This window comes from Trachurus trachurus (genome assembly GCF_905171665.1).
Source record: "Trachurus trachurus genome assembly, chromosome: 11".
Taxonomy (NCBI): Eukaryota; Metazoa; Chordata; class Actinopteri; order Carangiformes; family Carangidae; genus Trachurus; species Trachurus trachurus.
Window position 1 is genome coordinate 1,884,661 of NC_139904.1, and position 21,192 is coordinate 1,905,852.

General features: G+C 42.2%; 1 protein-coding gene across 1 annotated transcript in view; it reads left to right on the top strand.

Annotated features, from left to right (window-relative positions):
• LOC310993828 (microtubule-actin cross-linking factor 1-like) overlaps positions 1 to 21,192 on the top strand; it is a gene marked incomplete at its 3' end in the record, with an annotated part of 137,367 nt that extends 116,175 nt beyond the window's left edge. Inside the window, exons 4-8 of the mRNA XM_083982308.1 lie at positions 7,200 to 7,289; positions 8,658 to 8,759; positions 12,173 to 12,250; positions 12,860 to 12,952; positions 20,881 to 21,192. Of these exons, the coding sequence (XP_083838434.1) occupies positions 7,200 to 7,289; positions 8,658 to 8,759; positions 12,173 to 12,250; positions 12,860 to 12,952; positions 20,881 to 21,192 (675 nt within the window). The remainder of the gene's footprint in view (positions 1 to 7,199; positions 7,290 to 8,657; positions 8,760 to 12,172; positions 12,251 to 12,859; positions 12,953 to 20,880) is intronic.

The window sequence follows — 21,192 nt, forward strand, 5'->3', positions numbered from 1 at the left end:
TTCTTTTTTATTATTTTATAACAAACCAATTATATAATAAAAATAATCAGCAGGATAATTCGTGTTGAGCAGCGTTTAATAAGCATTTTAATGAATTTAGATCGACAGCGCTTAATTATTTTCATTTTATTTTTAATGAGTGCGTTTATTTTTCTTAGTTCCAGTTTCTCTAGTGTGAGAATTAGATTTTTTTTTTTTAATGATAAATGTATTCATAAATTGATATTTTTTTAGTTTTAAACTGTTGGTCAGACATTTTTAGACCTAAGGCCGAACTAATCGATGTAAAAAACATCAACATCTGGATTATTTGAGATGTTTCAGGATCATAAATGTAAGGTAACAACACAGAGGTGTGACGCAGGATAATAATATTAATAATAAATATTTAATTTGAGTAGGGACGGTGCATATTAATGAACATTGGTATAAAATACTGCAGTAAATATGCCGGATTGTAGCTGAGCCGCTAATTTAGGTCTGAATCAGCTGCTGCTCTCGTCTTCTTACTGTATTTAAACAACGATTTAAACAAAGTCATGATCATTTGTATTTATTAAATAGAGCGGCGTTGACCTTTACTTTACTTTACTGTGGTGAAGAAGTGAAAGAGTTAGAGAGGACAGAGAGTCAAGCGTTTGAGTCTGAGACGTTCATGTGTCTTACATCATCTATTGACTCTGTTGACTCGACCGACCTCTGACCTCTGAGCTGCGATTCAGAGACAAACAGACAGAAAAAAGAAAAGAAAAGCAGAGCGGAGGTGAAGAGGAAGAAGAAAGACTAAAGAGAAAGAAAGAAAGAAAGAAAGAAAGAAAGAGAGAGAGAAAGAAAGAAAGAAAGATGGAGGAGAAAATCAACTCATGTATGAGTCAAAGAGAGAAAAATGTAGAAGGAGACAAAGACGGACAGGTGGCTTCCTACGCTGTGACATCATCCTCCTCCTGTTTGCTCACCGTGTGTGTGTGTGTGTGTGTGTGTGTGTGTGTGTGTGTGTGTGTGTGTGTGTGTGTGTGTCACAGTGTCATGCCTGGTATGTTTTTGACCACTCAGTCAGGTGTGGCTGGTGTTAACAGGTGTGTGTGTGTACAGTGCAAACACAGGCCAAACCAAACAGAGAGCTGTCAGCTACCTGCTGGTATGTAGAGAGAACAAACTCTGATTCAAGAAGAGGAAGAAGGAGAATAAAGGTGTATTTCCACTGTTTCCCCTCTTCTGTTCACTTTGATCCATTAAAATCAGGACTAATCATCAATTAATCTGATGATAATTTCCATAATGAGGGAATAATGAAAAGTCTCTATTTCAGTTTTAAACTCCAAGATGCACAATTTAGCACAAACAGTTTAAATGATAATTTAAAGGGATAGTTCAATATTTTGGCAAACTGGCCCATCACCATAATCCCTATAGTCATAGCAGTAGGTTCGTTACCTTTATTTGTTGGTGCAAGCTATTTTTAGAACGTTTTAGAGGTAAATTCGTGCAAAACCGCTGATGCACGTTGCCTTCAGGGACAGTTTTTCATCAAGCAGTCTCTGTATTTCCCTCTAAAACAACTCTGTGTGGTAACGTTGTGTTATTATCTCATAGCGTGGTGAATGTGCAGCTCACAACTTGTCCACCAGAGCGTTGTGGAGTTGTTGGATTGTGTATTTGATGAGTTTGATGATGAGGGAAACCAAGAAATCCCATAATGAGCCTCCGTAGCGTAGCTCTGAGCAGCTCACGGCTCTGCTCCACCGTTCTAAAAAATATCTTGCAACGACAATTAAAGGTAACGAACCTACTGCTATGACTACAGGGATTATGGCAATGGAACAATTTGCCAAAATGTTGAACTATCCCTTTACAGTAAGACCATAATAAAACACAACAGAGAGAAGGAAAAGCTCCTCAGAATCATTGATTATTAATTTTCTGTTAATTAATTAATTAAAATATGTGTGTCAGGGATAGTTGTGTAGAAGTGACACACGTCCATGTGATGTAACCCTCAGTGTCGAGTCGAGCCACGTTTCAGTCACCAGGTGCTGTCAGAGCCCGCGGCCCCTGAACGCACCACGACAGTCTGACAGCTGCTGTCGGTGTGTATCAGACGCAGCTGCCTGTGTGAGCAACATCCCTGAAGACACACAAACACACACACATGCAGCTAAAAAACCAACACACACACACACACAGGTTCAGATGTGTTTTTATAAAGTCGTACGTGTCCCAGATTTGAACTCATCATCGGATTTTTGAAGTCGACAGAATCGCACTCAGGTTGTGATGATGTGATGTGTTGTGTTGTGTGTCGCACAGTGTGAACGTTAACACAAACACACACAGATTATTATCACTTCATAGTCACAGAAATAAATCCAGGAGCCACAGACCCAACAGGAAGTTTATTTGTGTCTCTGTTGGAGAGACGGGGCAACATCTGTCCTCCTCTCTCTGTTGGACTCGATGAAACCATGAATGCAACAACGTTTCAGTTACATGAAGCTGCTGCTGTTGTTACGTATCATCTCTGGACTGTTGAACTCTGCAGGGAAACAGAAAGTGATACTAGACTAGATCATGTGATCAGATATGAAGTAACATTCAAACTTTGATCTAGTTTTATGTCCTGACTATGTAATCGTGGCCGCGCCCACTCCCAAGTGCATCATCTTCTCCATAGAGGATCTTTGTTTTCCAGCTGTGTGTTGATGATGTAAAAAACAACCCTCCTTTTACCCCTGGACATTTTTCTCCACCTCTCACACTTTCCCAACTCCCCAGGGTCAAATAAAAGGTCACTGGGGCCTGATTTTTGGCGAGGAGGTGTATCTTTAGGTAAACTCTGGATGTCCCGAGTTTCAGAATGAAAGTCAATTTTTTTGGATGCGTAATGAATTTTAACCACACCCATGACCCTTCAAGTGGACACAACTGTCCGATGGTTTTTTTAATGTAAAAATAAAGTAAAAATTTTAACTAGCAGATATCACCATGAAACTTCCCAAGTTTGTCACTCACATTAAGACAAATATTTTTTGTATTACAAGTTTTGTCAAATTTTATGTTTAAATATGTAAATGAGGCAATATCTGATGAAATATGCACTAATTTCCAGAACCGAAATCTGAACAATTAATGAAGCCTCTTTCAAAATTTTATTTTGTTGACATACAGTATTAGAGTCAGAAGTTTTCACCGAGGGGATTTTGGATTTTATCTCTTTTTTTTATCACTAAAATACTGTCATGAGCCAAAAACCCCATAGAGCCCCATAGAAATGTTGTGTTTTTGCAGCAAAAACAACTGGCCAGAAAGGGGTTAAACATGATGAAACCCATGTCAAAAGTGATTTTCATGTTTAGTCAAGACCCAGCCAGTTAAATGATGCTGCTGTTGTTGTTACGTATCATCTCTGGACTGTTGGACTGTTGCTGGGGAAACAGAAAGTGATACTAGTAGACTCATATGATCAGATATGAAGTAACATTCAAACTTTGATCTAGTTTTATGTCCTGACCATGTGATCGTGACCGCGCCCACTCCGGAGACAGGAAGTGTAAACCTGAGAAACGCATCATCTTTGTTTTCCAGCTGTGTGTTGATGATGCAAACACACAAACCCTCGGATGATCCTTCAATTTGTACAACTGGACAAAATTTAGACATCAGTTACTCCCAAAATATCTTTGGGTTTCAACCCCTTCCTGGCCAGTTGTTTTTGCTGCAAAAACACACGATTTCTATGGGGCTCTATGGGGTTTATGGCTTGTGACAGTATTTTAGTGATAAAAAGAGATAAAATCCAAAATCCCCTCTGTAAAAACTTCTGACTCTAATATGTCAACACAATAAAACAAGAATTTTGATTTTTGGCTTCATCCATTGTTCAGATTTCGGTTCTGGAAATTAGGCTAACGCATATTTCATTATAATATTGCCTCATTTACATATTTAAACATAAAATTTGACCAAACTTGTAATACAAAAAATATTTGTCTTAATGTGAGTAATAAACTTGGGAAGTTTCATGGTGATATCTGTTAGTTAAAATTTTTACTTTGATTTTACATTAAAAAACCCATTGGAGATTTTTGTCCACTTGAAGGGTCATGGATGTGGTTAAAATTCATTACGGGTCCAAAAAATGGACTTTCATTCTGAAACTCGGGACATCCAGAGTTCACCCAAAGATACACCTCCTCGCCAAAACTCAAGCCCCAGGGACCTTTCATTTGACTCTGGGGGGAGTTGGGAAAGGAGGAATGGGACAAAAATGTCCCTAGTTGTTCATTCCAGATGAGATCAGATCATAACGAGCTCTGATGAATTTACTGGAAACAATTGTAATAATGAGGAGAATGGGACGTTTTGTTTTGTTGTGGTCACAGTGAGTTTTTTTTCACTGATGAACATGAACTCACCGTGAACACAACAACACAACAACACAACAACACAACAACAGCAGTGAGACACACTGGGACAAAGGGCGACGGTTCATTTCCAGTCAGTGTTGAATCCTCCGTGTTTTCCCGTCGCCTCATTAGCGCTCGATTCAGCAGCTGATGTCAGAGAAACAGAAGAGTGAGAGAGTGACACCGAGGAGAGGAGGAGAAGTAGAGGAGGAGGAGGAAAGAAAGAGATAAAAAAGGAGTGGAGGAATGTTGTAGCCTCTCATTCCACCTCATATTGATTAATTCACATCTTAACCCTCCTGTTGTCCTCCTGGGTGAAGGAAGGAAGGAAGGAAGGAAGGAAGGAAGGAAGGAAGGAAGGAAGGAAGGAAGGAAGGAAGGAAGGACAAAGGGAAAGATGGGAGGAGAGAAGGAGGGGAAAAAGGAAGGAAAGATAGAAGGAAGGAGGGAACAGATCGGGTCAATTGGGTAAAAAAGGAAGGAAGAAGTAAAGATGAAGGGAAGGAAGGAAGGGAAAAAGGAAGGGAAGATAGAAGGAGGAAGGGAACAGATTGGGTAGGAAGGAAGAAGTAAGGATGAAGGGAAGGAAGGTAAGACTAAGGGAAAGAAGGGAGGAGAGAAGGAAGGAAAGATTGAAGGAGGGAGGGAACAGATTGGGTCAATTGGGTCAAAAAGGAGGAAGGAAGGAAGGAAGGAAGGAAGGAAGGAAGGAAGGAAGGAAGGAAGGAAGGAAGGAAGGAAGGAAGGAAGGAAGGAAGGAAGGAAGGAAGGAAGGAAGGGGAAACGTATTGTGGAAAGAAGGAAGGGAAAAAGGAAGTAAAGAAAGATAGAGGTACAACAGATCAGGTCAATTGGATCAATAGAGGAAGGAAGAAGAAGGAAGGAAGGAAGGAAGGAAGGAAAGAAGGAAGGAAGGAAGGAAGGAAGGAAGGAAGGAAGGGAGGAAGGGAAAAAGGATTGTGGAAAGAAGGAAGGATGGAGGAAGGGAACAGATTGGGTCACTTTGACCCAGAAGGACAACAGTAGGGTTATTAATTGGAGGGAAATGCAGAGCGTTGAGACTGTAGTGTGTGAGCCGGTGTCTCCCCCCGGTGGCGGCAGCAGGAAGTGCTGAGTCCAAACTGCAGCAAAACCTCAGCGTCGACCTGCGTCCCCGTTCTTCCTCTGTGGCTCTGCAGCAGTGACCAGGAACTCTGGACAGATGTGTCTGACCTTTAGTGACCTCTCAGCCCCCCTCACCCCCCCACCCCCCTCTCTCTCCCCCCCTCTGCTGCAGATGAAGAGACGTAGGCTACAGTAGTTTGATGATGAGGAACAGAAAACAGAAACTTTTCCTCGTGTGTCACTGCAGATGTTTTGTGCTGCAGGACGCGGCTCGTCTCCAAAAACCTAGAGAGTTGAGCTCTGACCCAGAAACTTCTCTTTGTTTTCTTCACTCGATCCAAACTTTTTGTTTTTTCACTCTTTATAATAAACCCATTGTTATTATATATATATATATACGTATATATCTATCTTTATTTGAGACTCAGGGTCCATAGCAAGACAAACACAACAACAGACAATAAAAGAGAATAGAGCTCAAACATACAGTAGAGATAGTATAGGGATTTACATCGTTAATATCAAAAATAGAGATTACTACTGTATGAAGTTAAAAAGAGACAACTGTACTGTACCAGTGTGTCCAGAACAGAGATTGATACCTGGTGGAACTACAGTTGATGTGGATCAAGCTGTTAATTATCTGGTTTTCTGAGGCATCGAGCCAACACATAAATCTATACGTCAGGTTTCTGATACAGCGTTAAAGGTGCTGACATGTGCATTTACATTTCAACATTTCACTCGCACTCGGCCATCGATGTCTTTTAAGTAAGATACAATAAACTTTATTGTCCCACAGTCATATCAGGGAAATTTGACTGCAGCTGCACCATGAATGACAACAGACAGTACATCCTCAGCCATACAGTACCAACACCAACAATTACATAACAGTGTTGCACATATCTCATAACATAACACATACATGCACTTCATAATAATACATACTAAAAGACCATAATAAAAGCACTAAAAATTATTGCACAAAACACCCTGTTGTATTATCTGACTCCAGATGTTGGGTGTATTTCCTGCAGAGCGTCGTGTGATGATGATGAGTTCAAATCCTGAAAATTATTATTTTAGTTTCTTCCTCTTCTCGTATCGACTCACTCATCACCGCTCAGCCGACCCACAATCCCCTCTGTTCAGGCCGAGACAGTCAGTGTTTGTGTCACAATGTGTGTGTGTGTGTTTCTGTGTTTGTGTGAGATCAGCATCAGGGAGTGTTTTGTCTGAAAGTGGGACACACACACACACACACACACACACGGTTGCTGAGTCACGGTCTCAGCAGCAGCAGCAGCAGCAGGCGACCCGGCACCAGTCTCAAACATCCCTCCTCCTCCTCCTCCTCCTCCTCCTCCTTGTCTCCTTGTTGTGCGGGCAGCGTCATGGCAACAGAGACAAGGGGGGGCCACAGCTGGTGCTTCGTCTCTGTTGGCACGGCAACCGCTGTCAGCAGCCCTGTCAGCTGTGTGTGTGTGTGTGTGTGTGGGGGGGGGGGGGCAGATGTCAAGAGTGTTGAGTCAACAGACGGATGATTGGACGGTGGAATTAACTCTGTGTCTCTTTCTCTCCCCTCCTCCATCCTCCTTTCCTTCCTTCCTTCCTTCCTTCCTTCCTTCCTTCCTTCCTTCCTTCCTTCCTTCCTTCCTTCCTCCCCTCCTCCCTTCCTTCTCTCCTCAGGTGAGGAAGCACATCACAGACCTGTACGAGGACCTGAGGGATGGACACAACTTGATTTCCCTGCTGGAGGTCCTGTCTGGAGTCACACTGGTAGGTTTCATACACACACACAAAATGTTTCCATCCCAGACGTTCAGGTGAGCCGACGTTGGGGTTTGAGCCCCGACGGCGTGATGATGAGGATGATGATGGTGAAGGTGATGATGGTGACAGAGCGGCTGGTTCAGAGTCAGACAGGTGAACTAACAGAGACAGACTGGTGACTCCTCAGACACACACACACACACACACACTGACTGAGAGGACACACTCAGGACACCGTCGCCTCCAGGACACGACAGAACGAGTTTGTCCATTCACTGTCTCTCTGGAGCTTTTAGACACATGTTTATTCACTTCCTGTTTCTGTTTTACTGAACAGTCCAACTTGATGAATAATATCTATGATTAAGTTTTATTTCCTCAATATCTATTAATTATCTATAATAGTTTTTATTCAGTGATCACACATACTTATAAACAACAACACTCTCAGTCTTCAAACTGTTTGACATTCAGCCACAGAACTCACTGAACTATTGTTGTTAATCATTAACTATTATTATTAGTAGCTAGGTGAAGGTTATTTATCCACTGAGGGTCAGTAGAGGGTTTTTCTATCAGTGGAGAATAAATAAAGTTAAAGTTGTGACTGAACGAGCTCAGACTGAAGCCAAATGATTGTACATGCAAGAGAAAATAAACTGATTTACAACCCGTCTCCCTCAGAAGCAGCTGCTCTGTCAACATCTCTTTGAAACACCAAAGGGAAATTAGACGTTTTTAAAGTTTTCTATCACCACTCTTTCATTTTTAAAAAATAATTATAGGGAATCATTCACAACATCTTTTTGAAACAAAAAGCTAATCAAACATTTTATATCTATATTAACATTTTCTATAATTTGAGCCCAACACTAATACATTTATTTTTTATTTATTTATTTTTTTAATCTTTTGAACACAGTCTGAAGTGGCTCTGATTTGTCTCTACACATTATTTTATTATATAATCATTAAGTTTCACAGCATTGGAGTTTAGAAACAGTGCATTACTGTAACCATTCTTATTATGTAACACATTATTAATGTATTAATACTTATTTTGTAGTAAAAACCAATGGATTAAAACTCATTTTAAACCTCCACACTTCCACAGAAACAAATCACAGCTGCTATTGATGTGGATATTGTTTTTCTAATCAATATGATCAATACGATCAATATCTATTGTTTCCATGTTGAGTTTTGTGTTTTCTCTTCAGTCGTTCCCTCTCTCCGCTCTGTCGTCTTCTTTATCCACCGGTTCTCATTCTACATCTCCTCTTCCTCCCTCTCTTCCTCTCTCTCTCTCTCTCCCCCATTTTCTTCTTTCTTTTCTTCATCATCTTCTTCTCCTCCTCCCTCCCGTTACCGTAGCAACAGAAAGGCGGCCCCACAATGAAAAGGCCATACGCCTCGCGGGCCCCCCCTCTCATCTTGCTCAGAGGGGAGGATGAGGAGGAGGAAGGAGCTCAGGGAGTATGTTCAAATCAAACAACCCCAACCCCTCCCCCCTCCCCTCCCCCCCCCCCCCCCCCCCCTCACTCTCTGCCCCCTCAGCGTTGCCCCCCTCCAACCCCCCCAGGTGGAGCTGTGTGAGGCTGCATGAGAAGCTGCTGCTGCTGAACTAACAGCTTCCTGTTGGTGACGGCATCACCCACTGATCAATCTGATCTCATCTGATCTGATCTAGAGCCTTTTAGACCGAATCTCCTTGTTGTTTACAATCACTTCCGGGTAGAAAACCAGCATGAGAACAATAGTGACGGACGAGAGTTTCGCTATATCTCATTTTTCATGTCACTATATCGCCATTTAGACTAATCTGATGTTTGTAAAGTTTATAAAACCAATGATTGGACAAACATTACTATTTATGTGTGCACGTTTTTGTAGTTGTGGTTATCAATCATAGATTAGCCGGGCTAACCATTACCTGTTTGGGTCTGGAGTTTTGTGCCAAAAATAAACATTAGACTTGTACAAATGAAATCCGTCTTAATCATCACCTATGGGCCTGAATTTTGGTCTTTTGCTCTGTTTTGTTGTGCACGTGGACGTTTCTGGGTGGAGAGCCAGAGAGTCTGTTGCTGCGTTCATAACAACTCGGAGGTCGGAAATCCCAACTCGAAAATTTCCGACTTCCGACATCATTGCATTCACGCTGCAGGAACTCGGGAGAAAAAAAAGGAAGTTTGGCATTGTGGCTCATACGAAAAATAAATGCAACAGTAAATTATGTTTATTTTGGAGAGGAGACGCTGCAGATGAGTGCACATATAATGTTACAGCCTTGATAACAGTTAAACGTTATTTCTGTCACATACGAGGACCGCAATTTCACACCATACAGCTTAAACGTATTTCATATAGGCTACTGCAATAATACACAAAAATATGCATTCAAACCTCAACAAAAAAATTAAAATGTCTAAATTCTAACCGTTTAAGACGAGGGCTGCCGTGTTTTGATGTTGTCGTGACGTGAAGTCGGAAAGTCGGAGCTCTGATATGATACCCCAGTTTCCGACCTGTAATTTCCGAGTTGTCTTGAACGCAGCTCCAGCCAATGATGGAGCTGGTGAAGCTGCAGCAGAGTAGGAGGCTCAGGGCTGCTAGCTGCACTAGCTATATCTGATGCTACTAAGTCTCTCTCTAGCAGTAGCAGTCAGGACAACAAAGAAAAAGAAATACGGTCGCTGGAGCCGCGGACCGATTCCCGATCATCGTCGACACTGGTAACAAGTATGAGGACCGTTGTAGTGAGCTAGCTCGATGCTAACTTCGGCTAGCGGTAGCGGTTAGCATCCGCCGCTAACACCGTCTTCCCAGCTCACCACAGCGACATGACAACCAGGAGGCTACATAGCTTAGCCCCAGAGGAGGGGCCCAGTTTCAATGTTTTGTTTACAAACTGCAACGAACAGTAACTCTGTGACTCATTAAACGGTCCATGAAAAAATATTTTCTCCAGCAGATAATATCTTAGTTACAACATGACTGAGCTAACTGGAGTAGTTTCATGTCGTGTCTGACAACGGGAGGGTTTTAACAGCTGATGTCCTGGTGTTAGCTTAGCTACCGCTATTAGCTTAGCTACTGTTAGCTTAGCTACCGCTATTAGCTTAGCTACCGCCGTTAGCTTAGCTGCCGTTAGCTGTCCCTGTCAGCTGAGCCACTGATGCTTTCTAGACACCGTGATTCCCCTAAACTGAATAAATATCACACATAGCAACATAAAACACACACAGAGAAATATTAATGTTTCTTCAATCATTTCAGATTTGTCTAAACGGTAATAGTGGCGTGAAAAACATGATGTATATAAGTTTAACTCTCGTTTATTACTACTGTTCTCATTCAAATGACCTGCTGGTTTTCTACCTGGAAGTAGTTGTAAACAACAAGGAGATTCGGTCTATTAATCGATCATTAAAAAAACAACAAATAGAATGAATAGAAGTGGACTCTGCATGTTGTCACTCAACAGAGCTCGACTGCTACTTTGCATGAGTCACACACCTACACACACACAGAAAATAAACTGATGACTGAGTTTCATTTGCTGTTAATGGGATCATATTTCATTAATATCATCGTAGTAACAAGCAAATAATTATCATTAAAAGCTTTTTTTTATTTTCCTGATTGGACAGTTTTGCATATTGATGAGTTTTTCTCATAATTAGATTAATTGTTAATCTCATAAAACAACAGAGTGAAACATTATAAACATGTAAACAGACGTTTATCAGATCAATTAAAGACTCAGGTTTAATTAGTGAGTCAGTTACACACACACACACACACGCATACACACCTCTTTCTTCTTCTATCTCTTCCTCTCCTCCTCTCTTCTCCTCCTCCTCCAGTGATGGCGTGATGACTAATCCTGAGTGAACCTTTTCTTTACCAGCTCAGTGTGAACCCACATCAGCATCTGCACTTTAGCCTAGGCTACTCATCTGCAGCAGCAGAGTCTGTTCTTTCTTTCTTTCTTTCTTTTTGCTCTTTCTATCTATCTTTCTTTCTTTCATTCTTTCTTTCTTTTTGCTCTTTCTCTCTTTCTTTCTTTCCATCTATCTTTCTTTTTGCTCTTTCTATCTTTCTTTCTTTTTGCTTTTTTCTTTTTCTTTCTTTCTTTCTTTCTTTCTTTCTCACATCATTTCTTCTTGCTCTTTCACTCTTTCTTTTGTTTCTTTTGTGCTTTTTTTGTTCGTTCTTTCTTTCTTCTTTCTTTCTCACATCGCTTCTTTTTGCTCTTTCACTCTTTCTTTTGTTTCTTTTATTTTGTGCTTTGTTTTAGTTTTTTTTTTTTAACTTTTCCTCAATTTTTCCTCCTTTGTTTCTTTCTTTCTTTCCTTCCTCCTCTCTCTCTCTCTCTCTCTCTCTCTCTCTCTATCACAGTGTGTTGTTTGGTTTGTGTGTTTTCCTGCTGAAGCAGCATGTTGTTGTCATGTTTATATCTGCTGGTTTGCTCCACAGATCTCTCTCTCTCCTCCTTCTCCTTCTCTCTCTCTCTCTCTCTCTCTCTATCTATCTATCTATCTATCTATCTATCTATCTATCTATCTATCTATCTATCTATCTATCTATCTATCTATCTATCTATCTATCTATCTATCTATCTATCTGTCTGTCTCTGGCCTGACTTTAACAGCCTGTTGAAGACAGCGCCCCCCAGAGGAACTCCTGTCATGACCTCACTGCACTGTGGATTTATAATGATATGAATAATGATAATATCGAGCTGAGTGTGTGTGTGTTTTCACTGCTGCTCTGAGTGTGTGTGTGTGTGTGTATATTTGTGTGTGTGTGTCGTGTGTGTCACTAGAAACTCACTGACGTCACGTTGAGTCTCGTGTTTTTTTTGTGTCTGTCGTCTGTTTCAGCCCAGAGAAAAGGGGAGGATGAGGTTTCACCGACTACAGAACGTCCAGATAGCGCTGGACTTCCTCAAACAAAGACAGGTACACACACACACACACACACACACACACACACACACACACACACACACACACACACACACACACACACACACACACACACACACACACACACACACACACACACACACACACACACACACACACACACTGCTTCTTGTGTACTGTTCATTAAGAATATGAACAAATTATCCTACTTGTAAGTGTTGTGTCTATTTAAGGACAGAAGATAAAAAGGAGGTAAAAGCTCTAAAAGAACAGGGAGGACAGAATTAAAATGGTGCAATAAAGTAAAAGCCATAAAACTAATCAGCCGGTGCATATTCTCATTTGTCCAGGTCATAGTATTTCAAAGGAGGTTAAATCGAAAGCAACTGGACTTAGTTATTTGTCTAGGAAGTAATAACTAAGTCCAGTTGCTTTTGATTTAACCTCCTTTGAAATACCATAAAACTAATGGAAACAGACAAAAACATTTGTAAAGAGCAGTAGCAGTAGAAGTGGGGAATAAAATAAAGATAATAAGGATACATGAAAACCATAAAACCCTTAGAAACACAATTAGGACAAGATTTCACACAAAACGTTTGAATAATATTGAATAAAACTCTCCGTATTTTTCACCCAAAGGTCAAACTGGTGAACATCAGGAACGATGACATCACCGACGGCAACCCCAAACTGACGTTGGGCCTCATCTGGACCATCATCCTCCACTTCCAGGTCTGTGAACGTCTCACCGCTGCTGCTGAGAAAACCTGTTTACCCTTCGATATGACGGTGCCTTCAGGGTCCTGGTTAGGGGTTGGGAAGTTTCACAGACACCTGATGATCAGTCTGTGGTGTTTGTTGTGCGTCTGTGCTAAATGTCAGTTGGATTTTCACACACACACACACACACACACACACACACACACACACTGCAATTGTATTGTTTGTTGTTGAATATTATTCAGTGGTTTTATAAGAGTTTTTTAGAAATCAAATCGGACAACGTGACTCTGTGCTCTGAGGCGTTTGGGCGCATCTGTGATTTTACTGTGTGTGTGTGTGTGTGTGTGTGTGTGTGTGTGTGTGTGAGTGTTATAAAAAGCCTCTGGGAAGGCCTTCACAGGAAGATGTCCTTGAACACATCACGAGGTTGTTCAGCTCCAGTTTGTCAGTTTGACTTTATTAAAGGGAGCAGTGATATTTGTTTTAGATGATGATGGTGAAGGAGTTGAGCTTTAAAGGGATAGTTCAACATTTTGGCAAATTGGCCCATTGCCATAATCCCTATAGTCATAGCAGTAGGTTCGTTACCTTTAATTGTCGGTGCAAGCTATTTTTAGATCGGCGGAGCAGAGCCGTGAGCTGCTCAGAGCTACGCTACGGAGGCTCATTATGGGATTTCTTGGTTTCCCTCATCAAACTCATCAAATACACAATCCAACAACTCCACAACGCTCTGGTGGACAAGTTGTGAGCTGCACATTCACCACGCTATGAGATAATAACACAACGTTACCACACAGAGTTGTTTTAGAGGGAAATACAGAGACTGCTTGATGAAAAACTGTCCCTGAAGGCAACGTGCATTAGCGGTTTTGCATGAATTTCCCTCTAAAACAACTCTGTCAAATAAAGGAAACAAGTCTACTGCTAGGACTATAGGGATTATGGCAATGGGACAATTTGCCAAAATGTTGAACTATCCCTTTAAATGAACCTGCAGTTATCTAGCATGTGATGTTGAGCTCTTTCCATGTTAATGAGGTGTTGAACTGCAGGTGTGAACAGGATGTGGACTGACATCATCAGCTGTGTATGAGGAGTTTATTTTGCCGTTTAGTTTCTAGTATTTTTGTGGCTTAAACAGAAGATTTTGATGATTTTCTATCTTCACTATGAAAACAACTGGATTCAGCTTCAGCTCGGTGTTTAATCAGGAGCTGTGTGGTGGCGTCTTCCGTCCTCCACCTGCTCATCAGCAAACATCACATTGACATCACACCACACAGACATGATGGCGACCGGCTTCTTGACTCAGTGGAGCGTTTAGCAGTGAAACCAAACAGGAAGTTATTTCCCCCAGGAGCTGATGATGATGATGATGACGGTGATGGAGACTAGGGATGTCACAATGACTTGTTTTCACAATTAATCGCGGTATTAAACGCCACAATTAATTGACCGCAAAGATTCCTAAATACCGTCACTTTCCAAAAAAAGATTATGTATGAACCGTGTCTGCAGATGTGCGCCAAAGTAAAGGTAAATGCACAGATAATGGTCCATTTACCTAATGTAGCACTGAATTAGTAGAAATTTAAAGGCTAGAGTGTCATTTGTAATAAAAAAAAGATTAAAATTAACTTAATTAACAGAATTAATGACTTGAATATTTCAAACACTTCCCTTGGTGGATTAATAATTGGTCATATTTTAATAGATATTTAAAATATTTTATAATTAGTAATGTATATTTGAACTATATTTAATTTTACACATTAATAGTGTTGTGAAATTAATGAATGCATAATAATCGTGATAATCGTAACACCGTGATAATTTCTCTGACAATAATCGTACCAAAAAAATCTATTATCGTGACATCCCTAGTGGAGACCCAACACTGAGATTGAAAATAATAAAACCAGACACGCAGAAACCCGACTCCACATGAACCCTCACATCGCTCTGTAACCGTGTGACCGTGAACGCACCATGACGACAGAAGAAAAGCTCCTTCAAAATAAAAGACAACAGAGTTTGCAGCAGATGTAGAAGAGAAGCTGCTGTTGTTGTTCATGTTCGGTCTAGAGACGCTCTGTCATCGCAGCTCTGAGCTGAGTCTGACTTCCTCATGTGGGATAATTTGCACCAAACATCCCATCATCATCACCAGCAGCAGGACCGGTGGTCACCATGACGAGGAAGACAACAAATTAAATAGGCTACGATGTGAGATAAACGTCGCTTCAGGCTCTTCAACGTGTTTTCCGGCCGCTGCAGTTTGTTTGACCGTTACATGCGTGACCCTGTAAAAAGGTGACACTCCCAGCCGGTTACCATGGAAACAGTAGTGCACCACGACAACCCCCTCCTCCCATCCCCTCTCCTCCCCTCCAGCATCAGTTTCAGTGAGCATGAGTCAGCAGAATACGGTGCTACACAGAGAAACAGAGATGAAAGGAGGAGAAGAAGGATGATGAGGATGAGAGGAGGAGGATGAGATGATGGACAGACTGGCTGCAGGAGTCCTGGAGGGAAGACATGAAAGAAAAGCAAGTGATGAGAGAGAGAGAGAGAAAGGAGGAGAGAGAGAAAGAGGGAGGAGCAGTGTCAGCGTGGTGAGTTCAGTGGGTGCAGGAGATGACGACACTTTCACATTAGAGCTGCAGTGAGAAACTCTGCGGTTACACGCTGGTTACTCTAAACCCACACACACACACACTCTAAACCTACACACACACACACACACACACACACACACACACACACACACACACACACACACACACACTCACACATCTCTGTTCACTGTATCATCATGTCACCGACAGAAATACACACACGCCGTATCAGTGCCTGCGTGATTAAATTAAGATAAATGAGTGGAAGTGCAGCGTTCAGATAACTAACTGCAGCTGCTACATGTTGAGCCGTGTGCAGACTGAAAACATGTTGATTATTATTTTTTATATAGTTTACATTTAAAAAGGGCAAATGCAAAAACAACTCAGACAAAACTGGGAAATCAAAGATCTCACAGTATGTCACATAAATCAGAATTAAAAATAGAAGTAGTGTGTGAAAATGGGACGTCCCAGTTAGACTAGGAGCTCAGCCACTTCACTGCACAGAAAAAAGGACAAAAATATACATTTTCAACTACAAAACACTCACTTTACTTCTTATAGTGTCCACAGGTTGTTTTAAAAAACAACTTTGTCCAGTTTGTGAGCAGCAGCAGCATTAATTTCAGCTGTAAAAACATTTAATATGATCTCAAGGTCGTATTAAACATCTAAATATTTGAAGTACAACTTTATTGTAACAGTGGTGGCCAAGATTATTAGAACAGTTGGCATATTTAAGAAGTTTCAGTTTTTTTGTTGCTGAATTGTTATAAACCATAGAATAGAACCAGCCTGAGAACATTTAGGTCATTTCTCTTACAGAAAACGACCTAGGCCTGTTTCACTGTCAATGGCACACAGCCAAATTATTTACTAAAGTTTGGACCTCGACCCCAATGAACTAATATGGGGCGAGTTGGGAAATAAACCGAGACAGATCTATTCTACATTCAAAGGAAAAGCTCTGGGTTGATTAGCAGAAGGAATGATGGGATACTGTTAGTGATGAAGTTATCAGGAAATACTATATATTGACAGATATTATATACATTGTGCCAGAGAAATGTGCTGCTGCAGAAGGTGGACATACCAAATATTAAAGTTAAAAGTGGGACAAAGACAGAAGGACTCACTCAGAGCAACCATCTGTATATTTCATCAACATTATGAAATTAAATTATGTTTTTGAAGCAAAAAAAATGTCCATTATTTTCATATCTGTCAGCTGTTCTCATGATTTTGGCCACCGCTGTACTGTATGTAGGACGGAGAGAGAACTGAAACTGTAAAAACTGAAAATTCCTCCAGTGAAATCGACAAATCAGATTAAAAAACACAAAAACTGTACATTGTATTTATCATATTAAAGCAGAAGTAAGTGGTCCGGTCGTTTTGGCTAATGCTGCGTTCCAGGCCGGCTTTTGAAACCGTAAATTACAGCTTCAAGTCACAACTTACGACTTTGTAGCGTTTCAGGCAACCCACTCGTGTTTTTCCGACCTGTTTTACCGGTGAAAGTCACTATAACGGCCACTCGTAACTTCTGACCCGTGAAGTTGTACCAGATCGAACTGGTACGACTTCACGGGTCGGAAAAACACGAGTTACGGGTTGCCTTGAACGCACCATAACAGTCCTCGTCCCTACGTCACCACATTCACGGCGTCCCTTGGCTGCACACACAGCCCTTTATGCCGTTCTCTCTCCTCATTGGATAAAACTTGTAGGATACGAGAAATGTTTTCTCTTCGACTCAGAGCAGAGCAGAGTGACTGACAGACCCGTGTTTCAGACCAAACACTCTATGTAAGTGATTGCTGTCGGAAGATATAACTATTTAAGACTTATATTAAAGCAGATATCAGCTTCACGGCCGTTTCGGCTAATGCTGCGTTCAAGGCAGGCTTTTGAAACCGTAAGTTACAGCTTCAAGTCACAACTACGACTTGGTAGCGTTCCAGGTAACCCGTAGCTCGTGTTTTTACCATCCTGTTGTCTGTGAAAGTTCCCTATAACGGCCACTCGTAACTTCCGACCCGTGAACTCGTACCAGATCGAACTGGTATGACTTCACAGGAAGGAAAAACACAAAGTACGAGTTTCTTTGAACGCACCATGAGTTAGCAGCCCCCGCCCTTGTCAGGCATCAATTGGTCCTCGTGCTACGTCACCACATTCACGCGCATCCCTTGGCTGCACACACAGCCCTTCATGCCGTTCTCTCTCCTCATTGGATAACACTTGTATCCCACAAGGAAAATTTTCTCCTCGGGTTACAGCAGAGCAGAGTGACGGAGAGACTCGTGTTTAGGCTGAAATACTTCATGTAAGTGATTGCTGACGGAAAATAGGACTATTTAGGACTTATATTAACAAAAACATTCCACTGATATCTGCTTTAACACAAATATATCACTTACTTCTGCTTTAAGTAGGCCTATATTAATAATGTTAATAATGCAAATATTGCTGCTCACGGTTGGTGCAATATTATAATATAATATAATATAACATAATATAATATAATAATAATAATATAACAGACACCGTGTTGTGCTCTGGCTGAGACTTTTGTCCCAGATCAGCAGAGATCTGTCATTTCCTCTGAGTTCCCACCGGCAGCTCTGGTCTGGTGATGATCATGATGATGATGATGATGATGATGATGAAGAGGAGGAGGTAATTTCTGGAAACAAGCCTCCAGGTGTGTGTGTGATCAGTGTGTGTGTGTGTGTGTGTGTGTGTGTGTGATCAGTGTGTGTGTGTCTGTGTGATCAGGGTGTGTATGTGCAAATGAGTGAGTCAGGGCATCGGCTCTAATTATAGCCGACGCTCTCACTGAGCCATCGTTTTTCATCTGGGTCATCATCATCTTCATCATCTTCATCATCACAGGGGGCGGAGTCTCTGAGTTGAACACCTGATCGATCAATCAGAAACATTACTATATAAAACCGATCAGTCGTGGATCGTTACTTTGTCCTGAAGGAGTCGAACCTGAAGCTGGTTGTAGTTCCCGAGCCGAACCAGCAGGTGGCAGCAGAGGACTCGGTATCTCAGCTGACCTCGCTCCTCCTGCTGCAACTGTGTCTGCCTGCGATTGGCTGCACCGGCTGTAGCTTTTATTTTTACTCAACCTTTATTTAAACAGGGGAAGGACATAAAAAGAGAGGGAGAGAAGGACTAAACCCTAATCCTTTAATCAGTCAATCTGACATAATGATGCTGCTACTTCTTCTTAAACAGGAGCTGGTTCCTAATTAATTAAAGGATCCACTGCAGCTTTTAGAGCTCAGGTTGAACTCTAATGTCCATTTAAAACAGCTGAATGTCATTGAATGCACCACTGATGACAACATGGAGGTCATTAAACGCCTTTAGAGCTGAAGTGGGAGCGTTTACTGTCCGTCGTCCTCATCCAGACAGAGACAGAAACTTTAAAAGCAGCAGCAGCAGCAGCACCGGCCTGCACCGGGTTATTTTTGGTTCTTTTGAAAAAAAAACACACAAAAAAAAACAACAGAAAGAAATTTCAATATGAAACCTTCTTCTTCCTCTTCAGCAGCACAACAACATGGCTGCAGCAGGTTGTGAGGTTTCCAGGCAAAACAAATGAGATTCAATCAGCGTTTGTTTGTTAGAGGATAAATGAGTTGAGTTTCTCCTTTTCTGCATCTTCTTGACTTTTCATTATTATTATATTATCACAGTTATCATCATTATTACTATTGTTATTATTATTATAATGGTTATATATAACAGTGGTGTGTGTAGTTTTAGAGCCGGTGTTGGTGTTTGTTACGGAGCAGCGTCTGTGACTCCGGGTTCAGATGGAGGCGAAAAAAAAAACACAACAACCTCCAGGGAGTTGATTAGTGCCGCTCTCCCATTGGTTCCTGCCTCCTCTCCTCCACGTGTATTAGTGTGTGTTAGTGTGTATTAGTGTGTGTTAGTGTGTATTAGTGTGTGTTGGTTTCTCTTGGTGCTTTGGGTTAATGAGAGAAGATGGATGACTGCGGCGTGCATGGCCCTCCATCCGTTTCTGTCTCTGTGGAAGATGTTTTTGCGGTACTGTACATGAACATGCATTAGACTTGTGGAGCGAGTGTGAGAGTGCCGTGTGCACGATCACAGGTTCGAGCCCCGTCATGCTGCATGCACCGAAAAACTATAGAGTTGCACGATACAGAACAGGAGATATGAAGATATAAAATCCATGATGTGATGATGTGGTTGTTGAGTCTTGAACCAAACAAACGTTGTTGCACATTTTAGCATCTGAGCTGCAGCTGAATGTAGTTTGTTATTGATTCATTGGTTTAGTATTGGGGGAATTAATGGGTTGATGCAACAATAAAAACAGATGTTTAACATTTCAGATGGTTTATAGATCAAATAATCCGACTGACGAGGTCGATCTGTGGTGAATCCAGCAGCTCACATCCAGATACTTTGCAGATAAACGATCGGTTATTGATCTTCAACATCTCATCATAGCACAAGCTTCACTCAGAGCTTCACTGCCGCCACACAAAAGGTGGAGGAACGTCCCTGAATGTCTGTCCTCTTGATCCTCCGTCCGTCCCCTCCTGTTTCCCCCTTTGGTCCTTTTCAACTTTCTCCTAATTCCCTTAAATCCCTTCCCTCCTCCTCCTCCTCCTCCTCCTCCTCCTCCTCCCCCCTCCTCCTCCATCCATTCACAGCAGCTCCTGGTTCAAGCTGCTGAGATGCAACAGATTTAGGTTTTCTCCTTCTTCCCTTCCTTCCTTCCCTCCCTCTTTCTCTCTCTTTCTCTTTCTCTCTCCTCCGTCCCCTGTTGCAGCCTGTCATTCAGCTCAGGGAAGCTTTTGGGTCAAGTGTGTGTGTGTGCATGTGTGTGTGTTTGTGGCAGAGCGAGCTGCTCACTAACAGCCGAGAGAAAGAGAGGGAGGGAAAGAGAGTAATGAGGAAGCGGATAGGAGGAGGAGGAGAGCCAAGGAGGGAGGGAGGGAGGGAGGGAGGGAGGGAGGGGTGGAGGATTGTGCGAGTGAGAGATCGAGCAGAAGAGAGTGTGAAGCTGCAGCAGGCGGCAGATAAAAGCTTCTCTCTCTCTCTCACTCTCTTCTCTCTCGCCGGCGTCTGAGAGCGAGGGATAAAGCCGGAGGAGCGGAGGCAGTCGGAGACTCGGAGGAAGAGACGGATCTCAGCCGCCCGCTGTCACCGCAGCGCCCGGCTTCCTCTGATCCACAGGCCGCACGCTGCAAAACACACACACACACAGACACACGCCGTGCACACTCACTCTCCGCTCTCTCGTGGACACGTATGCAGGACGGCTTCACACAGCTGAGCGTGGAAGACGAAGAGGAAGAAGAGGACGAGGACGAAGAGGCTGAAACACTCGTCCTCTCTGCTGCTGCTGCTGCTGCTGCTCTTCCTGCAGCCGGCACCGTATCAATCGGATCAATCCAGCCGAGCCTGTCAGACAGAGACGGAGACGCCCTGTGCTCCCTGTGCTCCCTGCACGGCTTTGTCTTTTCATGGTGGGAGGGGGGTCGAGTCCAGAGGACCCTGACCGAAGTTTTCGGGGATTTCCTTTGGTGTCTGGATGCTGAATCTCCCCTCTGGCTGCGCTCCAAGTGA